This window comes from Saccopteryx leptura, chromosome 13 (assembly GCF_036850995.1).
Source record: "Saccopteryx leptura isolate mSacLep1 chromosome 13, mSacLep1_pri_phased_curated, whole genome shotgun sequence".
In the NCBI taxonomy this organism is placed as follows: Eukaryota; Metazoa; Chordata; class Mammalia; order Chiroptera; family Emballonuridae; genus Saccopteryx; species Saccopteryx leptura.
In genome coordinates this window covers 15665578-15688015 of record NC_089515.1, presented here as the reverse complement: position 1 = coordinate 15688015, position 22438 = coordinate 15665578, and the positions used below count along the sequence as shown (strand labels likewise).

General features: G+C 46.6%; 1 protein-coding gene and 1 long non-coding RNA gene across 36 annotated transcripts in view; one reads left to right on the top strand and one right to left on the bottom strand.

The window, feature by feature from the left end:
- Nucleotides 1–574: 574 nt before the first annotated feature.
- On the bottom strand, nt 575–18209 carry LOC136385055 (uncharacterized). Of its 5 annotated transcripts, XR_010747693.1 has the most exons (6): nt 18018–18209; nt 13227–13539; nt 12396–12550; nt 12201–12302; nt 6568–6675; nt 575–2383 (listed from the first exon to the last, which is right to left on the bottom strand). It is a non-coding gene; the product is annotated as an uncharacterized lncRNA (long non-coding RNA). The 5 variants fall into 5 exon arrangements; XR_010747690.1 differs by having other exon boundaries at nt 12201–12550; XR_010747691.1 differs by lacking the exon at nt 18018–18209 and adding an exon at nt 14826–14994 and having other exon boundaries at nt 12201–12550.
- Nucleotides 18210–19117: 908 nt separating this feature from the next.
- TCF7L2 (transcription factor 7 like 2) overlaps nt 19118–22438 on the top strand; it is a 200515-nt gene continuing 197194 nt past the window's right edge. For all 31 annotated transcript variants that reach the window (XM_066355854.1, XM_066355856.1, XM_066355857.1 and 28 more), the window contains exons 1-3: nt 19118–19804; nt 20081–20147; nt 20351–20475. In XM_066355854.1, the coding sequence (XP_066211951.1) occupies nt 19616–19804; nt 20081–20147; nt 20351–20475 (381 nt within the window). In that variant the 5' untranslated portion in view covers nt 19118–19615. The remainder of the gene's footprint in view (nt 19805–20080; nt 20148–20350; nt 20476–22438) is intronic.

The following is a 22438-nucleotide window of genomic DNA, read 5'->3' as shown; positions in this document are numbered from 1 at the left end:
GCAGAAATCTACATCTGAAGTAGCTGAGACACTGAACCACACCACTAGGATGCAGGGCTCGGAAAGACAAGGGAACCAGATTTCAGTGTAATCTTCACTTTCAGCCATCTTTGAACTGTTCTGGGTTAGGCCGGAACTGAGATGAGTCTGTAAGAAGAGTTGAGACTGTCAATGGGAGAAAATATCTCCATCTTTTATAGAAGAAAAAATATTAAAGAACGGGAAGCTAACTTTTCTGGCCCCATTTTCTCCTTGAAAATAGACCCTGAAATCTAAGGACAGTAGCTATTGGAAGTTTCTTCGGAGCCTCTGACCTTAAGGGGTAGGAATCACGTCACTGGTGCCTTTATCTAGTTCCCCTTAGCTCCTAGAAGAACGACCGGAGTGCATCTCTGAGACCTTACACAATCGATCTAGCCAGGGCCCCAAGTATGGTCGAGTAGGTGGGCCATAGACAAGTTCAGGCCTCCGGGGGGCTTTCCTAGTGTTACTGGGATGTTCTAGATGTAGCCCTGTTTTCTTTGTCATGCTCAGCTCACAGAGGATTCCTCTGAGTTGTGTGTGCTCTTCTCCACTGGCCTTCTCGTGGTGCCCGGTACACACCGTTATCCACAGTGACAGAGCAAAACACTCCGATAACTTAGTGGTTTAGAACAATGACAATATTTATTTTGCTCACAATTATGCAATTTAGAAAGAGCCTGGTGGGTGCAGTTCGTCTCTGCTCCACTTTATGGTAGCTGTGGCAGCTCAAAGATGGGGCTGGAATCCCCTGATGGGGGGGGTTATTCCCGTGCCTGAAGAGTGACACCTTTTGCCATCTGCGTCTTCACCTGGGACCTTTCCATGTGCTTGCGTGGCTGCCTCACAGCATGGTGGCTAGGTGTCCAGGGACCAGGCAGGTTTAGATTTCATCTTGAAGGTCTATGGCACGTGCTCTGCTGCAGTCACAGGCCCACCAAAACTCAAGGGGTGGAAACACAGACCGCACTTCTCGATGGAGTATCAGGGTCACGTGGTAAGCAGGGCTGTGTAGTACCCTGCAGTGAAGCAGGCATCACTGGAAAGTGCAGTCAGCACACACGCCTGCTTCCTCAGTCACCAGAGCCTGTACATCTTCTGTTCTCTTCTACCTGCAACACCCACCTTCCCCCTCTTTACCTAATTAAGGCCTTCTCATCCCTCCGATCTCAGCGGAGTCATGAGGGCACCTCCCGAGCTCCCTGACCAGGTCAGTTCCCCCTAATTCCTGACCTCTGAATCATATCACAGTCACATTTTACATCCATGTGCATATAAACATATACATAGAATGATATATTGTATGTGCAGGTGTGCACGTAGACAGCCAGTCAGCCAGTCGGACACATGCCAGTGTCTGTCTCAGTGAGATGGCGAGCCCCACATAAAGTAGAAATGCAGAGCTTGGTCTTGCTCATTACTCTGTCCTCAGTGCCCAGTGTAAGAACTGGGATATGGTGGGTGCTCGTACATTTACTGAAGGGAAAAAAATATGCATGGATGTCCAGGCTGGATTTTGGAACCCTGCCTGCTAGGCTATGATTTGCTGATGGCTGTGTGACCCCCCAACCCCTACCCCACCCCGGGGAAGATCCCTTAAACCCAGGCAAGAAGAGAGATTCAGAGAAAGATGCTTCTGGGCTTGAAGCTAGACTAGCAGTTCACTCAGTTTTGGGGCCTTATCAGTGCTGATCTCTATAGAAGGAATCGCTCCTGCCTCGGTCCCACAGACCTGCTTACAAAGGCTAATGTGTTCATTTCACTTGTCTGTACAGAGCAGCCCAGGTAGTTCCAGTCTCCCTAAAGGAGTTAGGGGAGACTTGGAATACTAGGCAATATATAGGACTAATGAACAGTTTCCAGGTGGGAGCCGGCCCCGCCTCCAACTCCTTTGTCAATCAGAGGCAGGAGAGACCTCCAACCTGTTCTGACTTTGCACCAGGATTAGCAAAACATGATGTGCTAGGGTGTGCAGTGGATGCCTTCACCAGGCAAAGGATCAGGAAGCTTAGCCCTAATTATGGAGGAGGGGGAAATGGGGCAGAGTCTGCAAGGAGATGGGAAGTGTTTCCAGGAAGGGCATGGAGAGAGAGAAAAAAGTTTCACAACCAGTTTGCTCTGAAATTAAAACTCCATGACACACTTGCCTACAGCATGCAGAAGGTTTACAGATGTCTTTGAGAGAAGCAACAGAGACGCAACCAACGTGGAGAGAGACATGGGGCCTGCTCTGGGGGGAAACTCAGGGACCCAGGCCTTCCAGAGACCACGCTCACGTTCTCCACCATGCTTGGAGCCAGCTTCCGGGGGCCCAGAAGCAGCGCAGGCCTTGTCTCATCTGTCCCGGGCAAAATCCGTGCATCTGAAAAAAAAAGAGATTAAAAAATGTATGACTAATAGATGAGGTGCTGAGTAGCAGTTCTTAACCTTTTTCATGTCACGGTCCCCTCTGGCCATCTGGTGAAGGACATGGACACCTTCTCAGAGTCCATATTATTATTGATTTAATTTTTTTTTAATTTTTTTTTTTTTTGTATTTTTCTGAAGCTGGAAACGGGGAGAGACAGTCAGACAAACTCCCGCATGCGCCCGACCGGGATCCACCCGGCACGCCCACCAGGGGCGACGCTCTGCCCACCAGGGGGCGATGCTCTGCCCATCCTGGGTGTCGCCATGTTGCGACCAGAGCCAGTCTAGCACCTGAGGCAGAGGCCACAGAGCCATCCCCAGCGCCCGGGCCATCTTTGCTCCAATGGAGCCTCGGCTGCGGGAGGGGAAGAGAGAGACAGAGAGGAAGGAGAGGGGGAGGGGTGGAGAAGCAGATGGGTGCCTCTCCTGTGTGCCCTGGCCGGGAATCGAACCCAGGACTTCTGCACGCCAGGCCGACGCTCTACCACTGAGCCAACCGGCCAGGGCCTCTTGATTTAATTTTTCAAATTTTTATAAAATTAAATTTATGGGTGACATATCTTTTTCTTTAATGCTTTAATTAAAATATATAGAATTGACTGCAGACTTCCACTAGTGACCAAGATTGTAAAGGGATCAGATTTACCCTTCTGTCTCAGACAACTAAAAGGCCACACGTGCCTGACCTGTGGTGGCGCGGTGGATAAAGCATTGTCTTGGAACGCTGAGGTTGCCGGTTCAAAGCCCTGGGCTTGCCCGGTCAAGGCACATACAACAAGCAATCAATGAATAACTAAAGTGAAGCAACTATGACTTGATACTTCTTGTTCTCTCCTCTCCTCTCTCTGTAAAATCAATCAATAAAATTTGAAAAAAATTAAAAAATATGGAAATTTAAATAAATAAATAAAAGGCCACACGAAGGACACGAAACTATAGTTTTTAAAACATTATCACTCACCTGGCCAGGTGGTGGCACAGTGGATAGAGCATCAACCTGGGATGCTGAGGACCCAGGTTCGAAATCCTGAGGTCACCGGTTTGAGTGTGGGCTCATTGACATGATCTCTTGGTGGATGGCTTGAGCCCAAAGGTTGCTCGTTGCCTTGAAGCCTAATGTCACTGGCTTGAAGCCCAAGGTCACTGGTTTAAGCAAGGAGTCACTGGCTAGGCTGGAGCTTCCCCCCCCAATCAAGGCATGTATGAGAAGCAATCAATGAACAACTAAGGTGCCACAACTACCAGTTGATGCTTCTCCTCTCTTCCTTCCTGTCTGTCCATCCCTGTCTGTCCCTCTCTCTCTTGCAATACAACAACCAAAAAACCCCAACAAAATAAACAAAAAAAACACCCATTAACAGGCAATGGTCCCCGATAGGTGGGAAACAAACTCTACAGGCACTGTGATACTGCCTGTTTACTGCTTGGAGAGTTTCCAGACTGTGTGCAAGGATGGGGAGTTGGTGGTTCCCCTGAGTTGAGAAGAGAAACTAGAAGGAACGGGAGGCCAAGGTGGCCAGAGTTTGCAAAGCGGAACCCCCAGGAGGAGAGCCATACAAAGGGGGAGCTGGAGACCCACAGGGCGTCTCCCCTGAGCCTTCTGCCCACATGCTGATCAGCACAGTGGTTGGGAAGAAACTGTCCAAGGCCAGGAGAAGAATCGCCAAAAGGATTAGAAGGAACAGCTCTTGGAGGGAACAAGTCCTTACCCTATCTTATCAGCCAGACTAGAAAACCTCATAATCCACAGATGGAGTGCTCACAATGGTTTTGTCTCAGTGGTTGGGAAAATTTTGCTTTAAATTAAATGCTACTCTGTTCTCACACCACAAGGCTTCAAAAAAGAAAAATCAAACTTAACTATGTCTCAGAACAAAGCCAAGAGTATTTGGAATATTTATAAGAATATAAAAATATCCAGTACCAAAAAAAGTAAAATTTGTAATGTCTAGCATGTGATTAAAAGTTACCAGGCATGCGGAAAAGCTGGACAATACAACCCACAATGAGAATGGAAATCAATCAGTCAAAACTGATTCAGAAATAATACTGATGATAGAATTAGTATACAGGGACATTAAAACAGCCATATATTCAAGAAGCTATAGGAAAGATTGAGCATATTAAGTAGAAACATCAAAGACAGATATTAAGAAAACCTTATTTGAAATTCTGGAGATGAAAACTCTATCTAGGATGAAAAAGACACTAGACAGGACTAATAGCAGATTACATACTGTAGAAGAATAGTCTGCGGACTTGCAAACAGCAATACAAACTATTTAACATAAAGCACAAGTTAAAAAAAAAGACCTTAAAATATAGACAGAGCATCATTGCACTATAGGACAACTTCCAGCAGTCCAAAAAGAAAGAAGTAGAGTCCCCAAAGAATGAAAATATTTGAAGAAATAATGAAAAAACAGTTTTCAAATTTGATAATAAATACATAAATAAATAGACCCAAAGGCCCAAGGAGCTCAATAAACCCACACACAAGCACAAGAATAAAATTACAGAATCAAGATATATCTTAACAAAATGGCCTAAACCCAGTAAGAAAAATAAAACATTTAAAAGCAGCCAGAGATAAAAAATAAAAAAAGGACACTACACAATAGGAACAAAGATAAAGATGAGAGAAGAATTCTTTTCTTGTCTGAAACAATACAAGTCAGCAGAGGACAATGGAGCCAAATCTTTAAAGTACTGAAAATAAAATGAAATAACCTACACTGGCAACTTAGAATTCTATACTCAGCAAAAATATCTTTCAAAAACAAAAGTGAAATAAATGCTTTTTTAGACACACAAAAGTTGAAAGAATTCATCACATAGTATAAGAAACATTAAAGGAAGCCCCTCAGGAAGAAGGAAAATTGCATTAGTTGGAAATTTGCATCTACACCCAGGAATAAAGAGTACCAGAAATGTTAACTACATGGGTCACTATGAGACTTTTTCCTTATTATTTAAGCATTTAACAAATGTATTTGACTGTTCAAAGTAAAAATACTTATAATGTATTGTGAAGTTTGTAATATGTGAACATATTTATAATACACATTATATTTGTAAAATATTTGACAATAACACAAAGTCTGGATGAGGAGAAATGGAAGTATATCATTGTAAGTTCTTATACCATATGTATAGAGGAATAATATCACTAGTGATATGTTAAATATATATACTGTAAACCCTACAGCAACATCAAAATAATATAATAATTAGTGAATTAGTTATAGCTAATAAACCAGCACAGGTGATAAGTGAAATCATAAAAATGGTCAATTAATCCAAAAGAAAAGGAAAAAACAAACAAACAGGTATGGCAAATCAAAAACAAATAGCAAGATGGTAAATTTAAACCCAATCATACAACATTCACATTAAACATAAACGGACTAAATGCTCCAATTAAAAGGCAGAAATTGGCCCTGGCTGGTTGCTCAGTGGCAGAGCGTCGGCCTGGTGTGCAGGAGTCCAGGGTTCGATTCCCGGCCAGGGCACACAGGAGAGGCGCCCATCTGCTTCTTCACCCCTCCCCCTCTCCTTCCTCTCTGTCTCTCTCTTCCCCTCCCGCAGCCAAGGCTCCATTGGAGCAAAAATTTGCCCGGGCACTGAGGACGGCTCTGTGGCCTCTGCCTCAGGCGCTAGAATGGCTCTGATTGTGGCAGAGCGACGCCCCAGATGGGCAGAGCATTGCCCCCTGGTGGGCAAGCCGGGTGGATCCCGGTCGGGTGCATGCGGGAGTCTGTCTGACTGCCTCCCCGTTTCCAACTTCAGAAAAAAAAAAAAAGGCAGAAATTGTCACAATGGATAAAAAGCAAGACTTATTATGTGATGCCTACAAGATAATGATTTTAAGTGTAAAGACACAGGAATAGATTGAAAACAAAAGAACTGAAAAATATATAATGCTAACATGAATCTATTATAGAATATATAAAGAATTTTTATAAATCAATGGGAGAAAGACAGACAAACCATTTTCTTCAATGGGCAAGACTTAAACAGGCATTTCAGTAAAAAGAATATGTCACTAGACAATAGGCATGTGAAAAGATGATGAATGGAACTAGTCATCAGGAAAATGCAAATTAAAATTACAATGAGATACCACCGTACACTCACCATAAGACGGGGACACTGAATACCAGGTAAAGCAACTTGATCCCTCTGTAAAATTTATTCAATTCTTGAATAAATTGGTTCACCAGCTTTGGAAAAATTTACTACCATCTGCTAAAAGAGGAACACATGAATACCTTGATGTCACAGGAATTTTATTCCTAGCTCTATATCCAATAGAGATGCATTTGTATAGTAAGAAAAAGATATGTAGAAGAATACTTATAGTAGCCCTGTTAGTGTTGTCTAAAAATAACCCAAAGTTTTCATCTGCAGTAGGGTGGATAAATAAATTCATATTCATTATGTGTGTATATTTATAATATACAACAAATATGTTTATAAATTCACATTCTGTTGTCTACAGTGGAATATTTTATAGTCATGAAAAAGAGCTATTGCTACATTGTTGACTTTCATGGAGATAATGCTAAGCAAAGGAAGCTAGAACCAAAAGAATACATCCTAGATCAGGGGTAATCAACCTTTTTATACCTACCGCCCACTTTTGTATCTCTGTTAGTAGTAACATTTTCTAACCGCCCACCAGTTCCACAGTAATGGTGATTTATAAAAGTAGGGAAGTAACTTTACTTTATAAAATTTATAGAGCAGAGTTACAGCAAGTTAAAGCATATAATAATAATTACTTACCAATTACTTTATGTAGGATTTTCGCTAAGTTTGGCAGAATAAATCTTTATAAAACAACTTACTATAGTTAAATTTATCTTTTTATTTATACTTTGGTTGCTCCGCTACCACCCACAATGAAAGCTGGAACTTCCACTAGTGGGCGGTAGGGACCAGGTTGACTACCACTGATTTAGAGCAGTGGTCCCCAACCTTTTTTGGGCCACGGACTGGTTTAATGTCAGAAAATATTTTCACGGACCGGCCTTTAGGGTGGGACGGATAAATGCACAAAATAAAATTATGCGACCAGTGTAAAAACTGTGGTATTTTTAAATATAATTGTCAAACTTACGAGACAAGCGTCAAGAGTGAGTCTTAGACGAATGTAACAGAGGGAATCTGGTCATTTTTTAAAAATAAAATATCGTTCAGACTTAAATATAAATAAAACGGAAATAATGGAAGTTATTTATTCTTTCTCTACGGACCGGTACCCAATGGCCCACAGACCGGTACCGGTCCGCAGCCTGGGGGTTGGGGACCACTGATTTAAAGGGCACACCAGGATGGCTTCCGTGGTTTTGATAATATATTATCTTGATCTAGATCAGGGGTCCCCAAACTTTTTACACAGGGGGCCAGTTCACTGTCCCTCAGACCGCTGGAGGGCCGACTATAAAAAAAACTATGAACAAATCCCTATGCACACTGCACATATCTTATTTTAAAGTAAAAAAACAAAACGGGAACAAATACAATATTTAAAATAAAGAACAAGAAAATTTACACTTGATCTTAGCCAAAAGGCCGAGAAGCGATAGGAACAAGTAAATTTAAATCAACAAACTGACCAGTATTTCAATGGTAACTATGCTCCTCTCACTGACCACCAATGAAAGAGGTGCCCCTTCCGGAAGTGCGGTGGGGACCGGATAAATGGCCTCAGGGGGCTGCATGCGGCCCATAGTTTGGGGACCCCTGATCTAGATAGTAGTTACATGGGTGTGTCTGTTTCTAAAAATTCATCAAGGTAAATGTTTAAATTTTTTGCATTTTACTACATGAATATTATATATATTTCAACAAAAAACTTTAAAAGTTTTAATAGAGAGGTTGAGTGATATATAAAGAATCAGAAGTTCTGGTTTCAAATCATAGCCCTGACTTACTTAAGTGAGTTTGGTCCAATTTTTCCAAGACTCAAATTTTTTATCTCTAAAAATGGGAATGATTTTAATAAGAGCAATTATACTAACTCCACTTTACGCTCGAGGGAATAGAAGTGTTGGGAACAAGGCAACCCGGCAAATGGGCGGCACGGGTAGGTTCAAACCCGTCACTGTAGAACCCACGGAGTTCACTTCCACACTCAACGGCTTGCCTATTGGAAACTGCTTCTGAAATGGTACGAGATTCAACAGGCATAAGACTTCTCTTACGATTGTATTTGATATTTACACGAGTATTCCTCATGAAGTCCAGAGAGTATTTGCAAAAATTGAAGTGTGAGTGCATTTTCCCGGTGAGAGAGGCTTACCCTGGCTTCAGATTCTCAAGGGGTTCTCGGACACCCTTCCTGAGAAAGGGAGAATTGAGGAGCCCCTGGCCTAATGCAGCCTCACCTGCCCAGAGTCCCCAGAAGCAGCTTCCCTGGACTAAGTCCCCCAAGTCCTTCCACCCGGAATTCCTCTCTTCCCTCTGGACACAGCTTCCTCTCGTCTTTCCTCTTCAGCCCCAGGCAAACCACTTTCCCTGGGAGCCACCTCTCAGTTGCCTCCCATTTGGAAGCAGGGCCAAGGGCTGGGAGTGTGGCTGGCTGCCCTCACAGGGAATAGTGCTCTTGCTTAATTAGTGTTTGCAAAGGGCTCTGGATTATTAAATTACTAGACAATTGAGATGAAGCCTTGGGGCTTTTGAAATCTGTCCTGTGCTGCCCTAACTGGGGTGGGAGGAACGTGCCTGGAGAGGGGGAGTGGGATGGGGGAGGGAGAGGAGGGTAGTTGGGAGACTCTCAGGGTGGGGCTGGCCTCTTCACTGTCACTCTCCAGCTTGTTTTTGGTGCTGAAGGCCACCATTCCAGATGTGTTGTTTATAAGCTTAGGCGCCTTTCCTTTTCATAGTGTAGCTACAATGGAGGAGGGCTAGAATTGAATAACAGTGACAAGAGCGAAGGTGTACTGTTGCTAAATCCTGGCATTCGCCCTCCACCTGGAGAGGGGAGGCAAGAAAGGACTCCTGCCCTGATGGAAAAGCCTCTGTGATCAAGGCAATGCTACTGTTATCTCCCGGAATCCTCGAGATAACACGCAGATGCAGTAGGTGTTATGACCCCATTTTATAGATGAAAAAAGAGAGGCAGAATGAGTTAATAGACAGGGCCCCAGGTCACACATTCCTCTATGGCAGAGCCAAGATGTAACATAAACCCTTCTGGTGAAACCAAGATGTCTTCCTGTGCAGGGCTTAGGTTCTCAATAGGGAGTGAAGGTGGCAGTTTGGAAAAAATGGCCCAGGGCCATCCTGATACAGCCCCTGGTTGGCTGAGCACACTGTGTGTGCATGGGGTTCATTACTTAGTTTTTAGTGGGGGATGGGGTCCCTCATTAGTGGAGAACTGACTTACTAAGGTGAACAAGTTCATCTTACTCCTTCGAGAAAGGGAGTCCGGTGTAGAGCAGTGACTCTCCACCGGGGCTCATTTTGCTCCCTCCTCCAAGGGGACATATGTCACTTTCTGGAGATATTTTTTCTGTCACAACTTGTGGGGGGGGAGGTGCCACCATCAACTAGTGGGGTAGAGACCACAGATGCTGCTCAGTGGCTGACACCCCACAGGACAGTCATACACAACAACGAGTCATTCATCCCCAAATGTTCGACAGCACCCAAGTTAAGAAACCCAGCACTGGCCCTGGCCGGTTGGCTCAGTGGTAGAGCGTCGGCCTGGCGTGTGGGGGACCCGGGTTCGATTCCCGGCCAGGGCACATAGGAGAAGCGCCCATTTGCTTCTCCACCCCCACCCCCTCCTTCCTCTCTGTCTCTCTCTTCCCCTCCCGCAGCCAAGGCTCCATTGGAGCAAAGATGGCCCGGGTGCTGGGGATGGCTCCTTGGCCTCTGCCCCAGGCACTGGAGTGGCTCTGGTCGCGGCAGAGCGACGCCTCCCCCCCCCCCCCCTCCCCCCTCCCCCCCTTCCCCCCCCCCCCCGGGGCAGAGCATCGCCCCCTGGTGGGCAGAGCTTCGCCCCTGGTGGGCGTGCCGGGTGGATCCCGGTCCGGCGCATGCGGGAGTCTGTCTGACTGTCTCTCCCTGTTTCCAGCTTCAGAAAAAGTACAAAAAAAAAAAAAAGAAAAAAGAAAAAAAGAAACCCAGCACTGTTTGGGGGTGAGGGGTTGAGGGGTGAGGAAGGGGGTAAACTGAGGAGTGAGCCCTGGGCATCCCTGAAATAGCATAAGTCGGGGGAGAAATGGACGGGCCTTGGGGCCAAACGGAATCTACTGCACCACGTGGCTGAGGGCTAGGGGAGAGTTTTGCTTTGAAGGAAACTATAAATACTTATGTTTTTGCCTAAATTTTCTTTATATATATACCATCAGAATATCACAGAAAACTGGTGAGGGTGATGCTGTTGTCTGTTGGAAAGTAGCCAAAGAAGACCTGGATTTGGAGTTAGGACCTTGAATTTCAATCATGGCCCGGCTATGTGATTGATGCCTCAGTTTCCCATAAAAACTGAGCCTCTGTTCCCTTATCTGTAAAATGGGGGTGATTATGTTTGCTTTCTCCACCTCACAAGGTGTCGTGAGTAGCAAGCAGAACGAGGTGTGAGAAGGGGCTTTGTAGGGGAGGGGCTGCCCCAAAGACCCCTGCATGCAGGTTTCCCAGCACATTTTAGGGACTCAGGGTTTGTTACTTACTTTTAAATGAAAGGAGGGAAATGGAGTCATTTGTTATTTGTGTGCTTTGAAACTCAAGTATGAGAGCAAATATGACAAACAGAGCTTTCAAATTATATAGTGAATGCAACGTAAGCAACAGTTACCTTGAAATATCCCTATCCCCATTGTGAGTAGGGAAATGTGACTAGGAGACGAGAAACCAAAGCATTTAATTCTTAAAACAGACAAAGAAAAGCGCATTCTTTTTCTCTGGTTATGCAAATAATCTCTACCCAGTTGTTAAAACCAAACAAAACCAGATAGTAAAGAAAAACCGTAAAAATAAACTTAAAAATTACCCCAAATTTTATTATCTAAAAAAAAATGCTTGGTATTTTGGCACAATATTTTAATTTTTTTTTTAATTTTTCCATTGATTTCAGAGAGAGTGAGAGGAAGGGAGAGAGTGAGAGAGAAGAAACGGAAGAGCGAGAGCGAGAGAGAGAGAGAGAGAGAGAGAGAGAGAGGCATCAACTGGTTGTTCTATTTAGTTGTGCGCTCATTGATTGCTTCTTGTATGTGCCCTGACCAGGGACTGAACCCGTGACCTCGGTGCGCTGACGACTGAGCCACCTGGCCAGGGTCCTGTTAAGTATTTTTAACAAACAATTGTACTTTTTTTTTTTTTCTTTCTTTTTTTTTTTTTTTTTGTATTTCTCTGAAGCTGGAAACGGGGAGAGACAGTCAGACAGACTCCCGCAAGCGCCCGACCGGGATCCACCTGGCACGCCCACCAGGGGCGACGCTCTGCCCACCAGGGGGCGATGCTCTGCCCCTCCGGGGGGTTGCTCTGCCGCGACCAGAGCCACTCTAGCGCCCGGGGCAGAGGCCAAGGAGCCATCCCCAGCGCCCGGGCCATCTTTGCTCCAATGGAGCCTTGGCCTCGGGAGGGGAAGAGAGAGACAGAGAGGAAGGGGGGGGGTGGAGAAGCAAATGGGCACTTCTCCTATGTGCCCTGGCCGGGAATCGAACCCGGGTCCCCCACACGCCAGGCCGACGCTCTACCGCTGAGCCAACCGGCCAGGGCCAATTGTACTTTTTTTTAAAGAAAGAACTCTACTGTACCTGCTATTTTGTAGACAGCAATAAAACAACGTGAACAGCCAGGAGACCACATAGAAAATGCTTCTGATATAATTATCTAACCACTCTGCTGTATACCTGAAACTAATACAAAATAATATTGCATGTAAACTGTAATTGAAAAATAAAAATTTAAATAAAGAAATAAAAAATAAAATAGTAAGGTGCTTCTTGTACAGCGAGGTGTGCAAGTTTCCTTCAAAGAAAAGGCGCCTTGGCTGGATAGCTCCGTTGGTTAGAGCATGGTCCCCAAGCGCAGAGGTTGCAAGTTCAATCCCTGGTCAAGGCACATACGGGAACAGATGGATGCTCCTCTCTCTTCCTTCCTCTCGCTAAAATCAATAAAATACACATTAAAATAAAGAAAAGTCTGAAAGACATTCATATGGGAGCTTTCCCTAAGAAACACCCCATCTGGTTTCCAGAGAGTCGCCACCCTTGCTTTCGGGGGCTGGGGTGGGCAGCAGGGCCCAGAGGGGCTCAGAAGGGTCTCCCAGGAGCATAGACACCATCGCTCACAAGGCCCCCAGCCCCTGAACACTGAGAGGAAGGAGAAGGGAGAAGAGTGGGACCTCTGCTGGTTCCGCTGGGCCCAGGACTTGGGTTTCTCACGGAGCAGAGCCCTGGGCTGGGTGAGCAAGGACTGTGTGTGCCTGTGCCATGGGAAGATGTCCAAGAACCCAGGCCATCAAGAAAGCGTGGGAGAATCAGGGTCTGAGTGCACAGGCGCAGAGAAAGACCACGTGTCCATGGGATGGGTGGGCAGGGTACCTGTGCTTCTTACAGGGGTTTGGGTCATTGCAATCTCTCACTCTCAGCATCCTGGAACCTTTAAGAAATAACGATTAATGCCTCCCCTCCAGCCCTAGGTATTTACAGTGTGCCCTCAGGCTACCAAGAAACACAGTTTGCTTAAGATGACAGTCAACCTGAAGCCTTGTTGCTGAGCCCGTGCTGCAGGCTGTGTTCTATATAGCAATCCACACTCCCCCCAACCCCAGAACTCACCATTTATTCTCCTTCCCTCTTTCCGCCCACACGAGTGTTTCACTAGGAACTGGAATCCACTAGTAACACTGGAATTTACAGGGACAATGGGGACTTTTGCCAGGGGGAGGAGGAGCTGCTTCTCATCCAGTCTCAAGTGATTTGATCAACATAGATTTAGTCTTTCCTCAAGGACAGACTGCAGCTCAAAGTTGCTGTGGATTTCTGCAGGGTCCAAGTCTAAAGTCACACTCTGGACCTGGGAGCTCCTTGGATCCTTCACTTCCTCCATCCCATGATGCTTTTGGCCAGAAGCAGGTGTGCCAGCCCACACCTAGATAAATTACAAAGGGGAATAATGCTATTGTCTTCTCCTGAAATTTCACCTGCTCTGTCCCTTGAAAAGACTAAAACCACCTTGTGAGATTGCTCAATGCTGGCTGACATCGTTTGTATCTCAATTTAAAGTGTCCATGTTACCCTGGCTGGGTAGCTCAGTGGCTTGGAGTATCACACCCATATGCCAAGGTTGTGGGTTTGAGACCCCTAAGGGCACATCCAAGGATCAATCAGTGAATGCATGAATAAGTGGAACAACAAATGGATGTTTCTCTCTGTCCCTCCCTGTCTCTCCCTTCGACTCTCTCTAAATCAATCAGTAAATTGAAAACATTAAAAAAAAAAAATAGTGTCCATGTTTTTGTGAAGAGGGCTTTCGTATCCATGACATTTCTGAACATAACAATAGGGTCTGGGTCGGCAAGGATGTTCCATGAAAAAGGAAGGGGGTCACTGGAGCTGTTTTTTTTTTTTTAAAAAAGGAAAGAAAACCTCAGGCATTTTAATATGTTAAATACACACCCAATTATTAATTCTAAAGACTTCTACAAATCAACCTAGATGAAACTTTTAAAAACTGCCTTTCCCCTCTTCTCAGAAACATTTAGACCTACCCTATGGCAATGACTATGGGGAAGTCTCTGTGCTGTACATCAGGGCAGCACAAACAATTCCGCATAAAGCAGCCGGTTCCTGTAGCCTGGCATTAGGATAAGTATATCTTAAGAAAGTTCTTATGCAGACTTGGCTTCAGGCAATAAGACGTCACAGACGTATAACTGTAGCAAGCGAAATTTCTAGGGAGCAAATTAGGCTGAAAACATCTTCTAGAGACGGCTAGAAAGGAATTGTACACCACCCCAAAATAAGGCAAGTTATGCAGTAAATGTTTCATTTATTGGCCTTCTTCCATTACGATTAGGGTTAAAAGACATCTTGTCAATAGGAAAGGTATATTTATGGAGGACTGATGTCTTTCGAAAGGCTGTCACAAATGCCTATAGCGCTAGGGATCAGCTCGTGAGGCAGGTGATGAAACCCTGTACAAATGCATACATCTCCCCATTAACCCTTGGATCGTCGGGCATTATTGTCACTTTATTACCCAGACCTGTCATTAGCTGAAGCAAGGTGATCAAGCCAGGCACTGCAGAAAAACGCCAGAACAGAACGGTGTTCCTCAGGGTTTCGAGAAGAGGGTGTGCGCCTTCCACATCCCTTGACAGAATCACAGGGGGGGGGGGGGACTTAAAGGAAGCCTGTGAAGTGGGCCCTTTTTACCTGCCTCTTCTTCCTGCTAAAACGGAAAACTCTCAGGTGTCCACTTTTTAGCGTTCCCATGTTGGCGAAGGGAGTAGCTCTTTCCTCACGGTCCAAATAAAGAGCCATCACCCACGCAGAACAAAAAGCAAACAAATCTCACAGTGGAATCAGGACTTCGGCTTCTAAACATTTCCTCATGTTATAGCTTCCTTATGTTTTTCAGATTTTTTTTTTTTTTTTGGCTTCCATCAGTCAGCACACTCCCTGCATAGATAAGTCCAACACAGTGGATAACAGATCATCCATCTTGGAGCCTGGATCTTTAAAGAGAAATCACACAGAACACATACACACACACACACACACACACACACACACACACACACACACACACACACACACATATGCGCGCGCCCATGGACACATCGCTGTCAAGGGTAATTTAGTGGAATCTTGCCGAGAGATTGGGGGCAGCTGACTATGGTTGTCAACATGTATTCTCTACTTCTGGTAAATCTGAGCAGGCTATCCTTGCTTCTCCTAAATGCCAAAGCCAAACTGCCAATGTGGTTGTCTCTTTTGTTGATGCGCTGATCTCACTCATCAGGGTGGGGGCAGAAACTATGGAATCACGGACTCTGAATGCTAAAAGGACCTAAGAAGATACATATCCGGTCCAACTACTTCAATTGCCAGGTGAGGCAGGACGAAGGGGCCACAGGTAACATGGCCTATTTCTGCAGTCTCCATTCGGCACATTTTCAGAGGGTGCCTAACACGCTGCCATAACTCCCCTTGAGGAACCCGTGCCTGCAAGGTGATTTATATAAACTGGAACATCCATCCAGGGATGGATCAGGACGTATGCCTGGAAAGGTAACTTATTCATTTAATTTTATGCGTAGTACTAACATCAACATACATCCACAGAGAAAGATTTAATAGAAGGATGGCTGAAGAGGGGGAGTAAACAGAGAAGCGAAGAAGCAGCAAATGAGGAGGAGACGGAGAAAGAAAGGGAGACTGAGGGACGGTCTACCTAGAGTTCAGGACCTGGGCTGGCTCCTTAGAGCAGGCTCCAAAGGAAGAGGTCACAGCTTCTCCTCCATCCTGCCGATATGCATACACCATCGTGGCAAAAATCTCTCAGTTCAGGCTAAAGTCAGAACCGATCTAGTTTCCTCCCTCTTCTCAGAATTCCTGCTACAGACCAGGAGTCATCAATATTTAGAGATAGGCCCTGGCCAGGTAGCTCAGTTGGTTAGAGTGTTGTCTCAATATGCCAAAGTTGCGGGTTTGACGCCAGTGTTGTGGGTTCAACGACAAGGTTGCAAGTTCGATTTCAGATCCCTGGTCAGGGAACATACAAGAATCAACCAATGAATGTGTAAATAAGTGGAACAACAAATAGATATCTGTTTCTCTCTCTCCCTTCCTCTCTCTCTCTCTCTCTCTCTCAAACCAATGAAAAAAAATATCTAGAGGGAGGAGTTCCCTTAAGCTATTAAAGAAGTGCCTGAGTTGTCTCAACCTGGACATATGCCAACTGTTAAAATTTCACACCGAATCTATAAATTACATGTCCACTTGTGAGCCAACTTTTTTTTTTTTTTTTTAAATACTAGGTGGCCTTGCTTTTTGCCAATTGCAGTCGCATGCCCAACTCCTCTCTTTATCCCCCTCCTGACATCACCTGAAGTCCTTTCAGAGGCTCTGGGGTTATTGATCCTCTGAGAGCCTGCTGGTCTCCCTAAGCCTTTTTATGGTGTGAGACAACGAAATTAAATGTGGCACATGTGCTATTATGGAATAACTTTTAATTGCTTGATTAAATCAGAGATTTAAAGAAAGATTCAAAAGTTTCCTTTGAATGAGAAATATAAGGATATGCACAAATGTATGAGGTAACTGATCATCGGAAGAAAGCCCTTCTATTTACATATGATGAAAATGCAGTCCAGGACATTAAAAACAATAAGTTCACTCTTTAAAATTTCAAGTCAGTATATTTATGAGCTTTTATTATCCAGGTAGTCCTATAAAGGGCATAGAAGACCTCATTATCCAACTTAATTCAGATCGGGGTTAGATTAAAAAACAAAATACTACCACACAGGAGAAAGCAATTGCCATAAAATTGAGTTACTATAAATGTGTTCCAGTTAAAGTAAATAAGCCCTTAAAATGGGCCTTAGGAAAGTCTAAGCTGTACACAGACTTAGGCACACTAAGTATACACATGACAATTAGCAAGTGTGAAAAGCTTCGGCCATTCGCTAAACGTATAAATCTAAAGGCAACCAAGTGAAAAGGCCTAAAAAAAAAGGAAACTGTTAAATCCATTTGTACATGGATTTAACAGTGAAGCATTTCATTCTTCATGTTTTTACTTGGTGTCTTGAAATAATCCCCTTTCTGTCTCCACTCTCCCTCTTAGAAACTGTGCCCGCCTTATTTATTTATGAAGTCTGAAGGTTAGTCCTACCTGCTGAGACTAATTAGTCCTGTGCTTTGTATCCTATTCAATCCTGTCTGATTAAATGTACACATTTGTTTTACTTCTTTTCAGGCTCTTCTCACTCTACTTCTGATTTTCTGATTAATATTAAAGTTGGGAGTCACCGTGATTCTAGTCTGTCACCCCCCCCCCCCCCCATCACATTTTTATTTTGCCTACATCTTACTGGTTAGTGTGCGAATGTGCTTGTGGATTTTTTTCCACTGCAGGGGAATTCACGGGCCTTGTCAATCTTGGTGTTATTTTTAGTAATCTTCTTTCTGAGGCCTTAGCTTATAAAACAGTTTTGCTGAAATCCCAAACTCTCTACATATTACATAGCAAATCTGCTTTGTTTTGGAAATCTTAGGTGCTCGTGGGCTGGCTGAAAAGGTGAGATTTTTTTTTTTTTAGAGATGGATGGGATAATTTAATACATCATGTACTCTAGAGCAACACTGTTCCTAACAGACAATTTGCTAATTTCTATTGATTTCTTCTTTTTTTTCCCCTTATCTTTTTGTCCCCTTTTCATGTTGGGGTTTCCAGTCCACTTTTCATTGGATACTTGCAAGAAAATGAGTGTTCTTACTCCAACATCCACAAACAGGGTGTTTGGGAAGCCAAGCCTCCTCCACCCAACATAATTCTGTTCTCCACTTTGAAGCAAATCAAGCTCCTCCCCAGGCCAGTGCCTAAAAATCAACAAATACCTGCTTCAACCAGGTTTCCATCTCCTCCCTGAGGTCTTCCAGCATCAACTTGGCTAGCAATTTCCTGCCAGAGCCATCCACAGTTTACATGGTCTTTCCGGGATTGCATCTCAGACCCCCTTGGAGAAAAGACTCCAGCACCTCTGATCCCAGGGGCTGGTGAACTTTCAGTTTTGTTTTTCTCTAGTGGTGTTATCGCCCAAACTTTTCACCTCCAAAGTTAGAAAGGACTTTGAATCCTTGCTTATTTCCTACAACCTCCGACGTCAGTTAAAAAAAAAAACCCAACTGTACATTTAAAAGAATCATATCTTTTTCCTTAAAGATATTTTTAATGCCCCTAACAAACACTACAGTATTTGATTGTTTTTTTGGGATAAAAAGTCATCTTGGCACAGTTGTTGTAGTGAGACAGCATTTAATGAAATGATTCACTATTAATAAAGAAGGGAGGGAAGACCTCGTGGGTTAATAGTTTCTTTCACTGCAGAGGACCAGGAACTCTGCCCAGCCCTCCACTTCCCCAAGCCCGCTCAAAGTGGAGGGCTGATCTTTCTTTTTGACCACTTCTGTTACATACCGCCCAAGGGTGGCAGATTTCACTGCTGGATTAACCACTAAGCCCCCCACCCCACCCCAATAATGCCCCTTGCCCACAATATTCTCCTCCTTTCCCCCTTCCTTCAGACTTATTTCTAATATTTCTAAACTGCACTTTTTCTGGGCCTCTCCCCATCCCCGCCCCCCAAGTGGGCTTTCCTTCCGCCTTCCTCGGCTCGGATTCCAGACTTGGTCGCCACCCCCTTCCCCTCCTCTCCCACTCCGCATTGTCTTTCTGAAGCCGCCCCCCTCCCGGAGCGAGTCCCGGTCCCCTCGCCCAGACTCCCGGGGTCGCACACTCAACGCAGGCCTCTCTCCCTGCATACTCCTCCCTCCCTCTCCCCCCCCACCTCCTCCTCCCTCTCCAGGCGCCCGAAAGGATCATTGTTAGCCGCCCCCGCCCCGCCCACCCCGGCTGTTTATTTATGCACACGTCACCGGGACGGCCCCGCCCCCCGGCATCTCATTAAGCGAGTGTGTTCCTCTCGCCCTGTCAATAATCTCCGCTCCCAGACTACTCCGTTCCTCCGGATTTCGATCCCCCTTTTTCTATCTGTCAATCAGCGCCGCCTTTGAACTGAAAAGCTCTCAGTCTAACTTCAACTCACTCAAATTCGAGCGGCACGAGCTCCTCCTGTATCTTCGGCTTCCCCCCCCTTTGCTCTTTATATCTGACTTCTTGTTGTTGTTGGTGTTTTTTTTTTTTACCCCCCTTTTTTATTTATTATTTTTTTGCACATTGATCGGATCCTTGGGAACGAGAGAAAAAAGAAACCCAAACTCACGCGTGCAGAAGATCTCCCCCCCTTCCCCTCCCCTCCTCCCTCTTTCCCCTCCCCAGGAGAAAAAGACCCCAAAGCTGAAAAAAAAGTTCACCTTGGACTCGTCTTTTTCTTGCAATATTTTTTTGGGGGGCAAAACTTTTTTGGGGTATTTTTTTTTGGCTTTTCTTCCTCCTTCATTTTTCTTCCAAAATTGCTGCTGGTGGGTGAAAAAAAATGCCGCAGCTGAACGGCGGTGGAGGAGATGACCTAGGCGCCAACGACGAACTGATTTCCTTCAAAGACGAGGGCGAGCAGGAGGAGAAGAGCTCCGAAAACTCCTCGGCAGAGAGGGATTTAGCTGATGTCAAATCGTCTCTAGTCAATGAATCAGAAACGAATCAAAACAGCTCTTCCGATTCCGAGGTAGGAAAAGCCCCTCGGGCTGGTGGGGTTTTTAATCTATTTCCTGGGCTTGGCAAATGTTGCTTCAAGGGGAGAAATCGGGGCTGGGGGCGGCGGCGGAGCGCCGCGGGGCCGGGCGGGCGGCGTGTGCGTGCCGTGCCACCATTGCAAAAACTTGTAACCCTGTTTTTCTCTCCCCCCCAAACCCCCCACCCCGCTGGTTCTTTTTCTCCCCCCTTCTCCCTCCTCTGCGTGGCGTTTGCCCCTCGCCCTCCCCACTTCCATCCCTCCGGGAAGGCGGAAAGAAGGCCTCCGCCTCGCTCCGAAAGTTTCCGAGATAAATCCCGGGAAAGTTTGGAAGAAGGTGAGTACGCCCCGCAGCCGCCCGGAGCTGCCTCCCCCCGGGCCCGCCGCCCCGCGCGCCCGGGCCCCGCGCCCCGCTCGGCCCGGCGGTGCGCCGGCCCGGCCGGGGCGCCTGACTACTTGGGCCACTTTCTAAAAAGTTTCTCCTCGCTCTCTCCCGCTCCGCGCGGCCGCCGCCGTCCCCACGCCGCCCCGCCATGTTAGCGGCCAAGAGGCAAGATGGAGGGCTCTTTAAGGGGCCACCGTATCCCGGCTACCCCTTCATCATGATCCCCGACCTGACGAGCCCCTACCTCCCCAACGGATCGCTCTCGCCCACCGCCCGAACCGTAAGTGCCTCCGCGCCCGGCCCCCGCCCGCTCAACCCGGCATGCGGCCCCTGCCCTGCCCCCTCCTTTCCCCTCCTCTCCCTCCCCCTCCCCGTCTCCTCCCCTCCCCGCTTCCCCTCCCCCGCTCGTGGCCCAGGCCGCCCGAAACTCTCCAAACTTTTCTGCCTTTTGTGGACTGGATTTGTTTGCACTTCGCCATGTTCTTGCTTTCAGTTTGCTGCCTCGTGATGTTGGGGAGAGCTTTCTTTCCAAGCAGGGCTTTGTTGGGGGAGAAAAATCAGAAGAACTTTTTGCGCTCTGATTGCCCCCTCCCCCTTTGGTGGTGTTGTTTGTTTCTTCACCCTGGGAAGATGACTGTGTGGCTCTTTTCTTTTCTCTCTCTCTTCCTTCCCTCTTCTGTGGCGTCTTGGGCTTTCCCCGGTTAACCCCTTGGCTGCCGTTGTCGGCGACTCAGTGACTGGGCTGCGCTTGACGCGCGGAGTAGAGAGTGGATTTTCCTCCAGGCGTTGGACTTGAAAACTAGCGAGCGAGCGCGCGGAGCCCGGGGCCCTGGAGAAGCGCCTGGGCTTTCTCTTTCGGCCGGTTGTTTATTTAGCTTTATAGTGCTGATCGCCGGCTCTGAGACCTGCTCCCCCTTTCCCTTGGAAGGTCATGCTTTCTATACTGGTCCCAATGCACACTTGGCCTCTGGGTTTCCTCTCTTTGGGCCACCCCGCAGGGCCGCGAGCGCCTAGGGCGCCTTGGCGGGCTTGGCTGCCCGGCGCACTGGCTGCGGGATCTCCCGGGCCGCGCGGAGTAGGGAGGCCCCTGTGGCCGTGGTTCTGGGTTTGTGGGCAGCCGGGATGGCCTCCTCCGAGCGGACTTGATGTATTTCTAGGGAATTTTGATGCCTTGGGGCTTAGAGCCGGGTCTTCGCTGGCCAGCTCAGTGGGCCCTGGGGGAAGGAGAGATAGACGCCGCAATGTGCATACCCCAAGGGGGTGCAGAGGGGAGACCAAGGGCCCCTCTCCTTCAAGGGAGTAGGTTGCTGGTCGCATCGTGGGCCTCCCAACTTTGGGGGCCCCAGGGTGGCGCGGGGTGCCAGGCTTCTGGGCCGCTTCTCGTAGCCTGCGTTCTGCTCCCATCGCTGACATTTGTTAATAAGACTCATCCCCATCCCAGACCGGCCTCTGCCCCCTGCCTGTGCCCTGAACTCCTTCCCCCCCACCCTCGAAAATGACTGAATTGAGAATCTCTTGACTCAGTCTCTAGTCGTTTGTGCCCGGTTTCCCGGAATTGTCATTTGTGCCTTCTCTGGTTTGGTTCCCCTACCTCTTATTTACTCACACACACACACACACACACACACACACACACACACACACACACAACTTTTGTTTTTTCTTTTTCGGTAACTGGAGGTAGCCATTTGAAATAATGCACTCACTGTTCAGCAGCCGTGGATTCGGTGCTAATGGCCGAGGGCTTGCCGGACGGGAGTGATCAGATCTACAAGTGTTTTTAAGCATTGAAATATTAACTATCAGGTTTGACTTGTTTTTTGGGCCCTGGCAAAAATGGCAAGGGCATGCTAGACTGGTTATTTTTTACAGCCAGGAAAGAGACAGAATTATTCCCCCCTCCACTGCGCTCAGGATTCGGCATGCTTGGGAAGCTGGGGAGAGAGATTCAGCCCGACCTCTTCCTGCAGGGCCAGCTCTTTCAGGCTGCTGGGCCCGGGCTGTGGGGGGGGGGGGGGGGAAGCACAGCCTTGTTACTTTGTATTTTTCTTGGGAGCTTGAGGGCATCTTAACTAGGGAGCTGTCGGCTCAGAACCTGATGGTTTGTGTACACTCACCAACCCGACCAAGCAACATTCCAAAGTAATCATGAGAATTTCTTACTCTCCCGCCCTCCCCCCTAGGATGGTATTATTTTAAAGTCCACTTGGTCATCTGAAAGGCCATCTGAATATTGAGCGTGA